General features: G+C 45.9%; 1 protein-coding gene and 1 long non-coding RNA gene across 3 annotated transcripts in view; one reads left to right on the top strand and one right to left on the bottom strand.

Annotated features, from left to right (window-relative positions):
* PLP1 (proteolipid protein 1) overlaps positions 1 to 10,479 on the top strand; it is an 18,975-nt gene extending 8,496 nt beyond the window's left edge. The window contains exons 2-7 of one of the 2 annotated variants that reach the window (XM_006026523.3): positions 1,084 to 1,270; positions 2,807 to 3,068; positions 5,772 to 5,940; positions 6,379 to 6,452; positions 7,614 to 7,679; positions 8,362 to 10,479. In XM_006026523.3, the coding sequence (XP_006026585.1) occupies positions 1,084 to 1,270; positions 2,807 to 3,068; positions 5,772 to 5,940; positions 6,379 to 6,452; positions 7,614 to 7,679; positions 8,362 to 8,433 (830 nt within the window). In that variant the 3' untranslated portion in view covers positions 8,434 to 10,479. The remainder of the gene's footprint in view (positions 1 to 1,083; positions 1,271 to 2,806; positions 3,069 to 5,771; positions 5,941 to 6,378; positions 6,453 to 7,613; positions 7,680 to 8,361) is intronic. The other variant, XM_006026524.3, reaches the window with a different exon arrangement.
* Positions 10,480 to 12,800: 2,321 nt separating this feature from the next.
* Positions 12,801 to 17,160, bottom strand: part of LOC112550751 — a 7,421-nt gene continuing 3,061 nt past the window's right edge. The window contains exons 2-3 of the long non-coding RNA XR_003094726.1: positions 16,460 to 16,628; positions 12,801 to 14,504 (exon numbers count right to left, since the gene is read on the bottom strand). This is a non-coding gene — a long non-coding RNA (uncharacterized LOC112550751). The remainder of the gene's footprint in view (positions 14,505 to 16,459; positions 16,629 to 17,160) is intronic.

Here is a 17,160-nt window from a genome sequence, read left to right on the forward strand (position 1 = left end):
TGACTGATGATGATGCAGGCTTGGGGACTTGTTGATATCAAGATGAGGTTTATTCAGTATGAGGCTCTTCCGCTTCTGCTCATGTTATTCAGTCTGGGATAATCCAATGTGTAATAAGAACAGGGAACAAGATCTTCCTTTAAAATTATTATTTTTCCCTTTGTCTTGTGGCTGGCACCGAGTTGTGTGATAGGCATTGTGATAGTCTCTACAGGTGCTGAGAGCACTGCCTGTTGTTCTGGATGTCTGTCAGTGGGGGTGAATGCTGTCTCTAGGATTCTTCCCTGGGGAAACGCACCTTAGAGCAGTCAGGCTCATGTGCTACTTTCCTCCCATGTGTGCTCTATTTCAAGGCTAAAGGAGGAGTGAAACAGTGCATAAAAATGGAGCTGACCTGCAGTGGTGGAAAGGAATGATGTCACCCTCTGTCTTTAACAGCAGGATTAAAATTGATTTTAAGAGTTCCCATCTGTGTTGGTAACAGCTCTGATTGTTACTGCCTAATTCAGGGGTGGGCAAAATGCAGCCCGGGGGCCAGATGCAGCCCACCAGCCATTCTATCTGGCCAGGGGAGGCCTAAAAAATTTAGAAAATTAATATTTATCTGCCCTGGGCTGCCTGTCATGCAGCCCTCAATGACTTGCCAAAACTCAGTAAGCAGCCCTCTGCCCAAAATAATTGCCCGCCCCGGCCTAATTTGACTCCCCTCAATGATGTGGTTTGTTTACATTTGTACTTCACTCAGCTTGGGCAGGGACTAGAGACTGGTCAGCTTCACATTCATTTCTAATCAATTCTTCTTCTTAGTGCGCATGCACTAGTACAATATTTTCTGTTGCCTGGGGAGCAGTGAGAGAATTCACTGAGATCCATGCCCTGTGGATCTATGGTAATTAGGGGCTAAACTCTAGCAGAGATGAGCAGCACTATAGACATTGAAGAGAGTTAGATCTTGCTTGAGGTCTGCAAGGAGCACTCAGTATTGTAGAGTCAGTAGTACCGTGGTCTTTGGATCTCTGGCACCTACCTGACAGTATGCCCCTTGCCCTCTGTGACTGATGTGGTTTCTCTCTTTTTTCCCAGGTTTGTTAGAGTGCTGCGCAAGATGTCTGATAGGGGCTCCCTTTGCTTCACTGGTTGCCACAGGGTTGTGTTTCTTTGGGGTAGCACTGTTCTGTGGCTGTGGGCATGAAGCACTCAGTGGCACAGAGCAGCTAATTGAGACCTACTTCTCCAAAAACTACCAGGATTATGAGTATCTGATCAATGTGTAAGTATGCTTCCTTCATCCCTTACATTTTTGGTTCTAGGCAGCCAGTCTCCTGGCTTAGGGAGGTAACCCAGGCCTTCCCATGGGACTTATCAGCACTGCCCCTAAGCCCACTGGAGGGACTAATGCTGAAGGATGTCAACATTCCCTCTTCCCTAGCTATCAAGCTAATCAGTTCCTGCCTTCCTGTCTGAAAAAGACTGTGATCAGAAAGTGAAACTGGTTTTCTCCCATACAAAGCACTTCAAGTCACAGTTCTAACTGGTAGGCTACAAGGCCAGTCAGTGGGGCCATATTTTGGAAACCATTCAGAAGTGACTAGTGATTTTGGGTGCCCAACTGGAGACAACTTTAGGTGGCCATCAGATCATCAGAACCCTCCAAGAAGGATGTTTCAGGTTGGACTCACAAATATTAAGGCACTGAAATCACTAGGCCAAAGAGTCTAAAACTTCTGGACAATGACAATCCGTCCCTGCCTGTTGGTCATGTTCACTCCCAGCTCAGAACATCCCAGGCCTGTCATATGTTATCTAGAATGACAACACTAGTATCCACAGGCTGCTGGATTGGTTTACAAGGGTTTGTGGTCTCTCTGCACATGGTTAGGGTATGGTGCTCTTGATCTGCTTGTTTCTTATCCAGGTGATCAAATGGTTCCTTCATCCCAATGGGAAGACTGGGCCCACTTTACAAAGCTATGGGGTGTGTGGTTAGGTTGGTCCCATTCACCATCAGCACTGCCTAAGGCTGCTGTTAAAAACCCTGATGTCATGGGACTGTCCAAACCTGCTATAACTGTACTGACTCAGAGGAGTCTCCAGGGCTGGATTTGCCCTTAGAAGCCTTTTAGTTCAGCCTGTTTCCAATGCTTGGAAGTTGCTGAATATCCAGTACATCCTGCCGTGAGGGGAGCCTTCTTCACCCTGTCTTTTTTCACATGTGTTTTCTATCTGACCCTTGCTAGGTACGATGGATAGTGTTGGATCCTCTGCTCTTGGTAGGTATGGTGAACACAGGGTAGCCAAGCAGAACGGGTCTTGCTGCCCTCCATTTAGCCCACTCTCTGCCTGGCCCCATGCACAGGCATGAGACCAGGTATCTCCTTTTTACAAACCTTCCCCTGCTGTGCCACCCATTAGCAACTGAGGCCAATGCTTTCTCATCACATCTTACCTACTCCACTGATCATTTCCTTTGGGGTCTCCTTCACCTTCCCTTGCCCAAGCCCTCATTTCTCCCTTTGGAGGTAGTGGCCTTGACCATGTTAGTGTGAGCCTGCAGCTGAGGGGTGGCAGCAAAGAACAGCTTGGTTGTCAGGCTCTAGGTAAGTCAAGGTGAGCTGTTCATTTAGGCCATGCTTCGCTCTGTTGCTCCTGGGAAGGGGAGGGGAGTTAAGTTCTTCCTACGGTGCATTCTTTGACCCCCCGCACCCCAGTAGGGGCTGAAGGTGGAGTGCTGTACTGAGAACTAAGCAATTGTCTTTCTCTCTCTCTCCTTGTCTTTGTCTCTGTCTCTTCCCTGTCTCCACTCCAGGATCCATGCATTCCAGTATGTCATCTATGGAACAGCTTCTTTCTTCTTCCTTTACGGAGCCCTCCTGCTGGCTGAGGGCTTCTACACCACTGGCGCCGTCAGACAGATCTTTGGAGACTACAAGACCACCATCTGTGGCAAGGGCCTCAGCGCTACGGTAACAGGGGGCCAGAAGGGGAGGGGTTCCAGAGGCCACCATCAAGCTCACTCTTTGGAGCGGGTGTGTCAGTGTTTGGGAAAGTGGCTAGGACATCCTGACAAGGTGATCTTAACCAGGGTTTGGTGCTAATACAACTTGAAGGTTGACATGACTGATGGGCATGAGACTGCAGGCCTGTTCTACCCAGCTGACGGGCTCCATGCAGGAGTCATGTACTGGGTGGAACAGCTGCACTGATTATATGGCATCTAAAAGAAAAGCGCAGCCCGTTTGCTCTGCCACCCCATTGCCTGACACTCTGCCGGTCAGATGCACTCCTCATTGTGTGGGGGCCCTGTGTTAATGGCCCTTGCCATGCCCTTTGCTGATCCCTTATCCATTAGCCCCTTTTCCCATCCCCATTTTCCCTCTATTCAGGTCCCCTCAGTTGCTGCTGCTTGTCTGGGACTGCTCTGTTTAAACAAGAGGCATTTTTTTGAAGTTACATGCTCCCAAGCATTGGTTGGGGGGAGGGGGGGAACAGAGGAGCCTGGCACCATTGTAGATTTGGCCTCCTGATATATCTATTATTATTATTATTATATTGCAAATTTCCCCAAAGCCCCCTGTCAAGGATTTCACCCCCAACATCTCTGTGGCCATAGGAGACAGAACTAGGAGCAACTGACTCAAGCTGCAGCAGAAGCAATCTAGGTTGGAGATTAGGAGGAACTTCCTGATTATGAGGATAGTCAAGCATTGGAATATGTTATCTAGAGAAATTGTGGAATCTCCAACCCTGGAAATTTGCAAGAGAAAGTTGGATGAATGGTTGGCTGGGATTGTTTAGTCAGGGATGATCCTGCCTTGAGCAGGGGTCTGGACTAGATGACCTTGCGAGGTCCCTTCCAGCTCTACTTTCCTATGATCCTAATATTTTGGTGGGTACCCCCCCCCCACACACACACAGAGGCTTGCTCCTCAACCATATACTGCCTACATATTTGAAGCGGTCTGACCCCACTGAGTGGTTGGTGAGTGGACCAGACCTTCTCTACATTATTTATTGCTCAGTACAGAATGGGTCTTTTATTATTAAAATAGCCATTTTTGTGACTCTTGCTGGTAGGCCTTGTCTTCTGCTCAAAAGCATCAGTGTCCCCAGTCAGTTAGAAACAGTATGGCAGAGAGAACTGTGGCCTGTTAATCTCTCTTTACCACTGGCCTCTACAGCAGTTATCAACTAACACTTCCTCAAGTGACTGGTGACTTTGGGTGCTACTGTTGTAACTGTTGTTCAACTTGCAGAGCTTGAAAGGGTCTGCTTTTCAGAAATCACTGTACGTCCCCAGGTGCCTTTAAGGAACTTACAGCTAGGCACCCAAAATCATTAGCCAGTTTCAGGTTCTTGGGTCCATGCCTCCCTCCCTCCTTTCTCCATGGCCCCTGCCTTCCCCACCCTGCACGCAACAGCCTGGGAAGTGGCATAGGTGCAGGGAAGGATCAGGAAGTACTGCCAGGGGCATGGGACATCATGAGAAGTGCCACATGGCAGTTTATTAGGAGAACTTTGTTGTTTGACCTTCAGACAAACTGTTTCTTGTTTGAATATCCAACATAAAGCCAGTACCACATAATGCAGACAGTAGTTCTCCAGAAGTTTGACCCTGCAAGGGGCTTCAGACAATTGGACATAGAGGTTGCTTAGTCATAACCCCTCTCAGCATAGGACCATCTGCCATGGGTCTGTAGAAATGTTCAGGCCAAATGTTCATCCCAAGTCTAGCAGTGCACTGGGATGGCCTGGTTAAGGCAGGCTAAAGATATACAAGGAAGTGATGTGGCCAGAGTTATATCCAGACATCCACGACTACCTCAGACCAAAGCAACAGGGACTCTGCACAGTGGAGCTGGCAGGGGTAGTCTTTGTCAGAAGGGAGAGAGATGCCCAAAAATTATACCACTGGATTATGTAGTGAGATGCTTCAACTGCTCTAGCACCACACTTCTGGGGCTAATACAGCCAGGTGTTGTTAACCATCACATGTAGGCCCCAGTGCCAATTTGAATTCAAAGTATCCATTTCAACATCAGTTCTCAGATAAATGGTGAAGAGTGTTACTGGCCTGGAGGACAAGAGCAGAACGGATGCGGTTTTCTTTTAAGATCACTTGTTTTGCATCTTGTGGGCCAGATTTTCAAGATGCTCATTCATTTGCCTCTGCACACAAGGTGTGTGCCACTGATGGCCCTTGATACTAATTGGTCATTTTCAACCCCCAAATCCACAACAGGTGTGTACACAAATCAAGAATTTGCACACTACCAATTTTTACCATGCTAGCCTGTGACTAGCGCTATGCTGCCCAGGCCACGTGCACAGATATCAGATCCGTGTGCACAGATGAGAGATTGGTACAAATCAATTTGCTACCTGCAAGTGCATGTATGGCATTGCATGCATCTACCTTTGAAAATTTGGTCCCACTAAGAATATTGGTTAAAATTGTGTTTTTCTGTATATACGTAGATGAGTATGTGTGTGTGTTTGTGTGTGCATGTATATGTACAGATGTGTTACTATGTACATATAGGGGTGTGTGTGTATGCCTGATGTCCATCTTGAGCCTTCCTCTAGGTAAACAACTGACCTTTCACCTTTGCTGGAGATGCTCACTTTTTCTTTCCAGGTGGTGGAGATCCTGCAATTCATTCCATGTCATACACATGGGGCTTGCAGATCTTCAGCTTCATGCTCTCATATCTGAAGGCTCTGGTACAACATTAATCATGTTCCTGCCATCTTGCTTGTCTTGACCATTTCAGTTTGTGGGTGTGACCTATGCCCTCACCATTATCTGGCTCCTTGTGTTTGCCTGCTCTGCTGTGCCTGTCTACATCTACTTCAATACTTGGACTACTTGCCAGTCTATTGCAAACCCTAGCAAGACTTCTGCCAGCATAGGCACGCTGTGCACTGATGCCAGGATGTATGGTGAGCCTGGATACTATGCCACTAATAAACATCAGATTTTCAGACACTGGACCAAATCAATGTCCCACGGAAGCCAGGGGCAACATTCTTGTGTACCAGAATTTAGACAATCACCTTTGTATTCTAGGCATAAAGAAAAGCTGGTGCTCCCAAAAGGAATGTGAGCAAAGGTGTATGGGTAGTATCCATGGGTAGAGAAGGGGTCCTTGGGAAGGATATTTGGGATGGGTACACCAGAATTAAGTTAGGAACAAATGCTGCTCCATATACGTGACATTCAGACCAGAATGACTCTCTCTTCCATACATCTGTAAGGAATGCTCTAAGCCAAACCTCCACATATATCAATAGTGTACAATAAGGAAGAGCAAGCAAGGCTTCCCGTACCAAATGGCCTTGCAAGCAGCTTATCCTGGACTACTTTTGTCTTCTGTATAGGTGTTCTCCCATGGAATGCTTTTCCAGGGAAAGTGTGTGGCTCAAACCTTCTGTCCATCTGTAAGACCAATGAGGTAAGTGCCCCACTTGACCACAGCCAAGCTGAAATACTTAGTGCCACCTTTAAATGGGTTTGGATTATAAGTGGATATTCATAAAGAACTGGGTGAAGATTTAGATTGATCTTTGAGGGAGGGACCATGTTTCCACTTTGTGTTTGATGGGTGTCACACATTTTGGATGATACTGCAATCTAAATAACAAACACAAATAATTGAAGTCACATCACTTTGCTGACTATAGAGGAAGTGCAGTGCTCCTGACTATAGCGCCTCAATTCAGATGCGAGTGAAGACTGAATCAGAGAACTGCCTCCCTCACTCACATTAACATAAGCCAGCTGTAGCTACTTTGAAATCAACCTTTCACTGCTTATTGCTATCATCTCTTTGAATGAGCAAAGTTGTGAATTTTTCTGGGCCATGGTTATGTTGTCTTGGTTATTCAGGCAGGGAAGTCTAAAACACTGAATACAACGAGGATAGACAATAAATTACCATGTTTCCACTTGACAAAGCATCTAGGAACCCAAGACTAAGTGAACAGACTGAAGTTTACCTCTCAACCCAGTAGGGGATAGCCATGCTGGACAGGAATGTTCCTCTACTGAAAAATGCCATCAGAAAGAACTGAAGGTTCCTATTACCATAATATCTCACAATCTTTAATGTGTTTATCTGCACAGTGGTCCTGTCAGATCAGGGAACCCCATTATCCCCATATTACAGGGACAAAAGAGGCTAAATGACTTGCCCAAAGTTATCCACAATCTGTGGCAAAGTAGGACTCAAACAGAAGTCTACCAAGGCCTTGCCTAGTGCCTTAACCATTGTTTCTTCCTTCCTATGTGGAGACTGTTCCCCCTGCATTGAGAAGACCTGTAGGGCAAAGCTGGATGTCCACAGGTTGCACAAAGTTTAGGAAGGGAAAGATGGGGTGAAAATGAATCTGCCTCTGCTCTGCAAGATTAAACAGTCCCTAGCACTCAGGATTCATGTTCTCCGTCACTGCCAGGTGCTGCTGGGTTTCTAGGCCCCAGCCTATTGATTGGACCCAGAGATCCAGGAGGGATCTGTGAAGAGAAGCCATTTGTAGATCACTTGTAGATACCAGCTTTGCCTCTGCTGTCTCAGACACATCTGTAGCTGGCAGATCATTATTTTGTTTCCTTACAGTTCCAAATGACCTTCCACCTCTTCATTGCTGCCTTTGTTGGTGCTGCAGCCACACTGGTTTCACTGGTGAGTCGATGCATTGCCTAAAACTCATCTCCCCACTTTATGAATGCTGTTAGAGGGAAGGAGTGATGTGCAAGTGGCAAATTTGGGTCTCCTTCATGTTATGGTAGTGTTAGAGTGAGGCTATTAGAAGGAAGGTTAATTAAACCCCATAGCCTAGAAACCTACTTCAGACAGGGCATACCTGATTTCTTCCTGTTACATATTTGAGCACAGGCATGGATTTTAGGACCAAGGAGGGAGCAGGAGAGATAACTACTGGAAGACTGAGAAAGGGGCTTGCAAGGAGAGGACAATTTCATAGACACACAGACAATACATATTCTGGATGTTGTCCAAGCTCTTGCCAGAAACACCCTGGTGTATTCTATAGAGCTTTTCTTGAACACCTTTGGGCAGGGACATTTTGCTTTTACATCAAGGCAGCTGGTGGGTGACCTTCTGTAATGCACTGTTATGCCAACTCGCATAAAGGGCATGGGAGATCTGAGACTGGCCGGTTTTAAAGAGGGCCATGTCAAGTAGGTCTGACAGAGTAAAGAGATCCCGAGCCTAGCTTTGCTGCTGGTAGCAGAACCCCCCTGACATACTCCAGTCAATAGTCTGACAGTGTCCTGCTTCAATGTACATAGAATATTTATTTGCAGTGCCTTTTTTTACATGCTGTCTCTCCCCCTCCCCACAGCTCACCTTCATGATCGCCGCTACTTACAACTTTGCTGTCCTCAAACTCATGGGACGAGGCACAAAGTTCTAGTCTGAAAGAAGAAGCAAGTTATCTGGCGCACACTTTCTTCTCTAACCATGAGGCTCTAACAATGCAGCCACATGACACCATGTCTCCTACTTTAACTCCGCCTTCACCACCAACTGCCTTCTTCTTGCTCTCCTGTATCCAAATGTGAGGAGTGTGACCAGGAAGGAGAGACTCCCAGTGATGGAAGCTTTGTGCACTTTTCTCTCTGTCTACATCTGTAATGGTTTTGCTCTGCAGCGAGTCCTTCTGGGAGTGGGGAAAGCCCTTTGTGGAGGATTTCCTGCCATGCCAAAAATGAGAAGGAGCAATTCTTTCATCATCTAACTTCCCAATATGTTCTGGGAAAGAAGCTCTGCAGCTCCTGGCAGGTGGAAATCTATGCTGACTGCCCTACTTCTAGTGAGAAACAGGCTGCATGCTATATAGAAAGAAAAGGAAGCAGCTTGGCCTCGCTACCATTGCCTGAGACTCCTTGGGGGTAAACAAAGGAACTTGCTTCCATCTCCACACCACAGATGGAGGATAAGAGAAGGATCTTTTCCTAGTAAAAAAAGAAAACTTGCCTTAATTTACATGCTGCAGCTAGGGCAGAGGGGGCTTAGAGCAAGGATCTTCCCAGTGCTGGAAGAGAGCACTGACCCCTATGCTGATAGAATCCTTAACCCAGTCAACCCTATTAAAGCATAAAGGAGCTTGGTGTCTCTGTAGACAAAGGGGACTCTTGGTTGTACACCTCAGCATTGCCTGTACCACTCACAACAGGTCCTAAACAGCAGGAAGGAGATGGATTCCAGCTTGGACTAAAGAGACTTTTCTAATCAGTGGCCTGAGAGTGTAAACCCAGAGGTGTCCCTTTTGTAGACAAAGGATAACTTGTTGGACTATATCTTTGTGTGTCCTTTTTCTTGTAACCAGTTGTGCATGTTGAACTCTGTCATACCTTCACAATGGTGCTCTTTGGTTGAGGTTTGCTTCCATAATGTCCTATAAATCAAAGATCTTGATTTGTTTCTGATTTGTGCCAAATGTAACCTACCCCCCGCTTTTAAATGGTTTCCTGTGAGCTAGTATGCTTGTCTGATGCATCTAAGCCAAAAACTGTGAAATTTGGAATGTCCTATTTAGATTATGGCAAATTTCAAAAGACATTCAAAAAGCAGTAAAATAAAGGAATATGGGGAGAGGAAGTAGAGACTTCAGAGTGGTTTGATCTGCATAAGATCTAAATTTGACATTGCTATGCAAATCAAACTCCTTCACAGTCCATGAAGTCTTTCTCAATGGGGGACCCTGAGACAACTTGGAATAAGATTTCAACATTTCCTGTTTTGTGGGAGACACTGGAATGGAATATGGGATCATCTTATTTCAAATACTTAAAGAGAACAAGGTTCAAACTGATAAGGCACTTCCCTGCACAGTGTGACCAACAGAAATGGGTCCCAGGAAGTGCTCATAAAGACCCAAAGGAAGGCTCTCCACAGATAAATTGTCCAGGGTGAAACTTTCTGTTTCTAGTCTTCCCTCTACTCATTAACTACCAGTGTAGGAATTTGTCTTGGCATTATTTATTTATTGAAGAAGCGTTCAGTGGCAGATTGCAGCTCTTTCACTGCATGGACTTTAATACTGGTTTGAGCAAGGGCCTGAGTAAGCTATCAGTCATGCTAAGCAAAGAGCTTGATGTATCCTTGTCATTGAGCACACTGAAATAGATCAGTTAGGCTATCAGCACACGAGTTGTGGGGGTGGGGAGAGAGAGATTAGGACAGGTTGAGGTGGGAAGAAACCAGTCAAGATCAGGCAAATGAAGTCATCTCTGTGTTGATTTAATAACATAACAAATAACCAAACCCCTCCCCTGCCCCCAAAACCCAAACGTACACACAAAAAAGAGTTAATCAACTGAAAGTGTTTCCTTCACATCTGATCTAGAATTTCAACTCTTTAACAAGAAGTAAAAAGAAGCAAGTTTTTAGAGACTTATCTCACCAGGCATCTTTTATAAAATTAAAGAAAATAAATTAAAATTAAGAATGTTCTGAACAAATATGTATGTTGGTCTGTTTGTCTGTCTGCCTGTTTCTCTAAGCTGGCCTCCAAAATGGAAGACAGAGGAGACCACTTCCTAGGTGAACTTGATTTGATGATACTTCTCTGATGGAAGCACAGGGATTGTCTGTTGCATGATGAACACCCAGGGCCAACATCCAAGTGACCCTAATTGGATGTTGGGGGGTGCAGGAGAGATGAGTGGGGGCCACAGTCAGAGCTTCAGGCTAGAAGTGGCTGCAGATGAGACCAGTACTGAAATAGCAAGGTTATTGCACAAGAGACCTAGGGTTCATTGACTGTAGCGTTTGGATAAATCTGCCCTGGCCTCACTGCTAGATTATTTGATCACTTATTGGATTTGTTTTGATGGAACAATTGTTAAATTTAGTCTCAGTGCAGTGCCAGCTAAACTGAGTTCTAAAACACCTGGTCTGATCTTTGTGGTTAGGTTTGAACTGGAGATGGGGAATTATTTGCACCAAACAAGTTACTTACCAGATATGGCCCTTTATATTTCCACTCACAAGCCACATAGGAACTTACTGTAAGCTCTCATAGCAAACATGCTAGAGAAAATGTTTTTTTCCTAGGATGCCACCGTTCCACTGCTGTGTTTGGGCAAGATCTATTCAGGAACTGATGGTCTTTCACAACTGTAGTATTCAGAGATCAGCATTTTGGCATCTCTCCCTTCTGTCTTGGTACACCATGTACGAGATAAAATGCAAGAAGATAATCATAATGTCTTAATGCATAGAAGGTTTGTTGTCCTGTGGGGCCAGGCCAACTCTCAGGATCTCAAAATAGTGCTGTTAGACGGGAGGGTGCGACACAATTGCACATATGCGCACACACACAAAAATCAATTGGGCGCATACACACACACACACTAGGCACTTACACACCGGTGAGTTCCTAACTTGGGTGGTGTGGTGTGTGTGCACTTGGGGTACTTAGGATATCGAGGGTATTTGGTGACTATGGGAGGGGGAGTCAAGGGTCAAAGATTTCCAGAAGGAGGAGAAGGAGGGAGATGGATGGGTGTTAAGATGAGAGAGGGAAAAATAAGAGAGTGAAAGTGCCAGGAGTGAAAGTTGCTGGGGTCAGGATTAGAACTGGCAGACTGGAAGGGGAGCTGGGGTTACTTAAGGTCAGGTGACCCCTGGGGTTACTCGAGCTCAATGTACCTGGGGTTACTTGGGGTCACTTGAGAATAGAGTTATTTAAGGTTAAAGTGGCCCCTGGGTTTACTTAAGGTCACTGTGCCCCAGGGTTACTTGGGAGGCAAGTCCAGGGTTTGGTGAGCGGATAGCTGGGAGGCACAGAGAGGGAGCCAAGATGACCGAGAGACAGACAGACACGGGAGGAAGATCAGACGGGCAGAAAGCTGAGACTGGAGTAGGGCTGGGAGGTCAGTAATAGAAACCCAACTCAGAGTTTTAAAATAACAGCTTTATTAAACAGACAACACACTATACAGCCCCTACATACACACACACCCACACACAATGGTAGCAGGAGAGAAAAAGTCTTGGTGGAGGGATTGAAGTCAAGGTATGTAGGGACAGAGTCCAGGTCCTTTGCTTGGGGAAGGAAGGCGGTTGATAGCTACCTATCCCAGACTGTGAGTTGATCCTCGATGGCCAGTCAGGGTCTTCTCCAGCAAGGTGCTGTTCAGAGGGGGTTGCTGGCCGGGCCTCTAGGTGGTGTGGTGTAGTGCTGGTCCAGATGGAGAGGGCATCCCACTGGGTCTGTCTTCACTGCCCCCGTTAATAGGGGCAGAACTTCTATGACCCTAGTGGCAGGGGCATGCCCAGGCAAGGGGCAGCCCCTGGTGTACTGAGCATGTGCACTCCAAGCTAGGACATGCAGTTTCAGGTGTCTGTAATGGTGGGTTGGCTGGTTTCTGCAGCAGTCTTTGTCTTCCAAATCTTGAGCTAGGGAGGGTCAACGCAGGGTGATGGTTGGGTCGTGGAGTTGATGGTTTGGTTATTCAGCGGGGGCTATTTTTAGACCTACTACCATTGTCTCTCAAGCACCCTCATTCATCCCCATGCATTCAGGAACCAAGTTACATGAGAGAAGAGTCATGAGTCACACAGTTACAACATATTGTATAGGGCAGTGTATGACAAGATGGAAGCTTGTCATACAAAACGGAAACTTGACATTACTTTACAGACATAGGCCTAAATCATATAAATTCAATATAAAACAGTAAAAAAAAAATCAATGCAAACATAACAGAATACTATTTACAATATAAAAAGGGGGCTTATTACAATGATAGCATACAAGAACTTAGCTTACCTAGCACTATCACTTATTAGGGATAGAGAGGGCAGAGAGAAAGTCAGAAATGGTTAGGGGAAGGGGAGGGAGTGTATTTTAAAACAGAAAAGAAAAGAAAAACTGGAGGTTTTGCTACAAGTTCATAATCTCAAACAGAATCCATACCTCCATTGTCTGGGGGTACCCCAAATCAGCCTCCTCCTCAAATCTCCTGACTGCAAGGATTCCCAGGTAAAATTTGGTGGCCTGTGCTTGGCTTGAGGATAGACTGATTATAGTGGTCCTTAGGGTTTTAAAAATCTTTGTATCTCACTCTGCAGGTTGCTAATGCTCTGTTTCCTCAAAGTAAATTTAGTTTGAGCAGTCCAGGCTGGCTATGCAGATCACGTGGAGTATTTCTGCTCCCTGATTGGATATATGTCACTCTTAGAATCACGTTTCCATAGAAGCTATTCAAAATTATCAATTCAAGTTTCATTTCCTGAAAATATTCTCTCAAAATGCCCCACTTCTGACCCTTCCCTGGCAGGAAACCTGCTAGAACTGTTGCAGAGAGAGAATACAGAAAAAACCTATGAACTCAATGGAATGTTTCAGTTTTATTGTTTTACTGTTCATCTGTTTTCAAGGAAAATTACATTCTAGGAATGGCATTTTAAACGTGACATTTGGCCCCAGGCAGACTGGCCTGCCAAATTTTTGGGATCTAAATTTGCTGGGGTTGCACTGAATTGGAGCATAGTCTATGGGTTTGATTGGAAGCTCCTGCTTAAAGAGGCCTTGCTGCCAACAGACAGCATCTGAAAAAAGTGGCAGCATATAGATCCTCATCAGAGGTCAGTTGCTTGAGCTAACACTTGGGAGGAAGGAGTCAAATCTTGGTGAGAATAAAATAAAAGTTAAAATTAAGGACCCTACTTGGCCTTGTCTTAGTTTATATGACAAGTTTTGCCTTGTGAAGATGAAAATCCCTTGGCTAGAACAGAGCAAAGAGAGAGAATGAAAAACAGATGAAGGAGAGATGGCATATCCCAAACGGGAGGATCAACACAGGCAGACAAATGAACTAATCTTGTCCTCTTTGAGTAGGACCTGCTCCAGCTCCAGCTGAAACCAGCGAGTGTTTTGGAGAGCTAACAGGAATGATCAGACCATTCCAACCCACCGCTGACTGCTTTGAGAACTTACTTGCAGGTCTTCTGCATGGAGGCAGATTTTTACCCTAAGTGCTTTGTACTCCCCTCTGAGTCCAATCTCTACACAGCAGTAGCTTCTGGGTCTTCAGAGAGCATCAATGGAGCTTATTGTTCTCTGCTCTCCTGAATGCCTTCACCCTCCTTTCTCTGTGCTGAAAGGGCTCTGTGTATGCTGAGATCGGCTGGAGATCAGGAACAAGCTCTACGAACAAAAACTGCTCTCTTGTTGTTGAAACGGGTTGCATTTTCTTCTCACAAGGGCGAGGGCTGGGTGCAGCAGTGTATGGGGAGTGTGCAAAAGCCTAGAGCTCATCCAGAAGGCAGAGCGAGTTCCAGGACTGGGTGACAAGGAAACCAAAATGCCCTGTTACCCAGGAAAAAACGGCTGCTCCAGGCCAAGGGGGAGCCCGCACAGTCTTGGTACCTTTGCTTCAAGTAAGATCTTAGTTTTCAACGGCGAGGCTTCATTTCTACATGTCAGTGTTGCAGTGCAGTCGCTCCTGCAGACACCCAGCTCTCCCTGGAGACCTGACCCCAACAGAGGTGAAAGGGGATGAGGAGAGTTATGAATGCCAGCATCTCCCAGCTCAAGCTGCGCATGAGGCAGGCACAATGGTATAGGTTGATCTGATAACATAAACGCAGGTGGGTCATCAGGATGGAGTGGCATTTCTACCATTGTAGCAAATGGCAAGAGCTTCCAGGAAAGAGCTCAGGGGACAGTGACGCACCACCACAGCACTCTATCTCTGCTACGGCACCAGGTGTATTTTGCCTTTGCTAGCTGTACTGGTGAAAGGGGCACTGTGGCCTTAGCAGCAGCTTCCTTTCTGCTAAAGGAAGGAGGTTCCAGTCAGCACTTATTTCTTCATCAGTAAGGATACTAGAGTAAATGTTTCTTCCATATGGAGCAAGCCTCCATCTTTGACACCCTGGATCTAACTGATGATCACCCAAGTCAACCTTACATCTCACATACTCTGCACAGGGCCTTAACAGACTTGGATTTCACTTCTGGCTCTAGCACAGATCACCAAATGGAACCCTGGGCAAGCCACTGCTCTTTGTACCTGTTGCCCCAGCTGTATGACAGGGATAGCACTCACACACCTCATGGCAAGGTTGGGAAAGTAAATTCAGTCAAGTGGAAAATGCCACAGAAAATCTAACAAATAAAAACAAGATGAAGTGACCCTAGTCCCAGGATTGAGTGGAGGAGCTCCAAGCACAAAATTTTACAGGCTGAGCTAAAGGACTAAACTCCCAGACAGTAGGAAATGAGCAAACTCATATTGGGCTCCATAAGACTCACACCCCTAAAGAATGCAGCATATCTTCACTCTGTCACTGTGCCAGGACAAGTCTGAGCTTTGATCCCATGAGTTAGCTCAGCCCGTTCAGTCCATAAAGACTACATCTAGAACAGGGGCGGGCAATTATTTTGGGCAGAGGGCTGCTTACTGAGTTTTGGCAAGCCATCAAGGGCTGCATGACAGGCAGCCAGGGGTAGATAAATATTAATTTTCTAAATTTTTTAGGGGCCCCGTGAGCCAGATAGAATGGCCTGGTGGGCCGCATCCAGCCCCCAAGCTGCATTTTGCCCACCCCTGATCTAGAAGGAACATTACTCTTGGAAACACCTTGAGCCTTATGGATTCAAGACAGCTGTTGCTAATGATCAATGTTGTCAATATTATTGATGAAAACCTAGAAAGCGTTGCTGAAAAAGAGAAAAACCCACTGACTTGCATTGCAAAAATTTTCTATGACAAAAAAGATTCCTGACTACTGCTTTGTTTATTATAATAGTTAAGCGCTGATCCAAAGAATTAGCATGCCATAGACTTCAGCTGTATACTCTGTGGAAAGCTGCATAACGTACGGCAAACTAAGATCTGGCCTACACTCACAATTTAGCTGACAGCTCTACTAGCTCAGTGTGGAAAGATTACACCTTTTGTGCAACAAAATCACAGGGCTGGATGCAGCTACACTGACAGAAGGCTCCTGCTTGGAGTAGTTAAGCTGGTAGAAAACCTGTCTATAATTATTCTGCATCTGCACTGGAGGTGCTCTGCAACTCTGACAACACTACAGAGTTGTAACTGTAATGCAGACAAGCCCCAACAGTCAGCGCTTGTAGCCATTGCTATGTGAAACCTTTGATAAAATCTACTCTTACTTGTACTCAGATTAACCCTGGTCCCTTTCTCCCTACATGGTGGGAACAGCAACACTTCTGTTACTTGGTTAACTGCAAGAGAGAGAAAGGGCCAACTTCTGTCCTGAATTACACTGATGTAAATCTGGAGTCACTCCTGTAATTACAGTGTTGTTCCTGTGAATTTACAGAAGTATGAATGACAGCGTGAAGATTTCAGCGATGCAAGGTTCAGTCTGTGTGACTCATATACACATCGTATCTGCTAACTTTTGGAGCCTGGGCAGAGGGGAAAAACAATCTGCCTTCAGGGCACAATTACCTGGAAAGGGAGCTTTGATGAGAGAGAAAGGAGAAGCTTCTGTGTACAGGATGATGATAAAAATATATAGCAAGGCAAGCTAGCCAGTGCACGCAGGGATCTCTGCTTTTGCCTCTGGATGGCAGCAGTTGGCCTGGCTTAGAACTTCCAGGCGTCTATTTCATGGAGCCTGATGTGGTAGCAGGAAAAGCAGTTGGATGGAAAATTATTGCCAGAGTTTATTTCATAACCTTACTGATGTTTCTTCTACATAGATACAGCAAGAAAATCTGTTTAATACACTGTGTGCTTCCCTGCCTCTGGTGAGGATAATCAGGGCTTTGAATCTAGCTGGCATTTCCTATATCCCTAGCATACTGATGACCAGGGATCCTGGTTTTCTCTGATTAAAAATTGCAAATTCTCTGATTAAAGACCCAAAATCCGTGATAAAAATTAAAAGGCCACCCACAGTGCCCCCCCCGCCCAGTGCTGCTGGTGCCCTGCACTCCCCCGCACAGTCTCAACAACACTTTTGATGCCCCACAACAGCCCCCCAGACCCACAGACACGCAGGCACAGATATGCAGACACAGAGGCACACACAGATACTGACACCCACCCCAGCAGGTAAGTGTGTGTGGGGGGAAGGGATGGGGTGGGGCAGGGCAGGGGAAAGGGAAGGTGCTGGGGGGGTGGACCAAGAAGCAGGGCGGGGGGGG

The sequence above is a fragment of the Alligator sinensis genome, unplaced genomic scaffold (genome assembly GCF_000455745.1).
Source record: "Alligator sinensis unplaced genomic scaffold, ASM45574v1 scaffold387_1, whole genome shotgun sequence".
NCBI classification, from domain to species: Eukaryota; Metazoa; Chordata; order Crocodylia; family Alligatoridae; genus Alligator; species Alligator sinensis.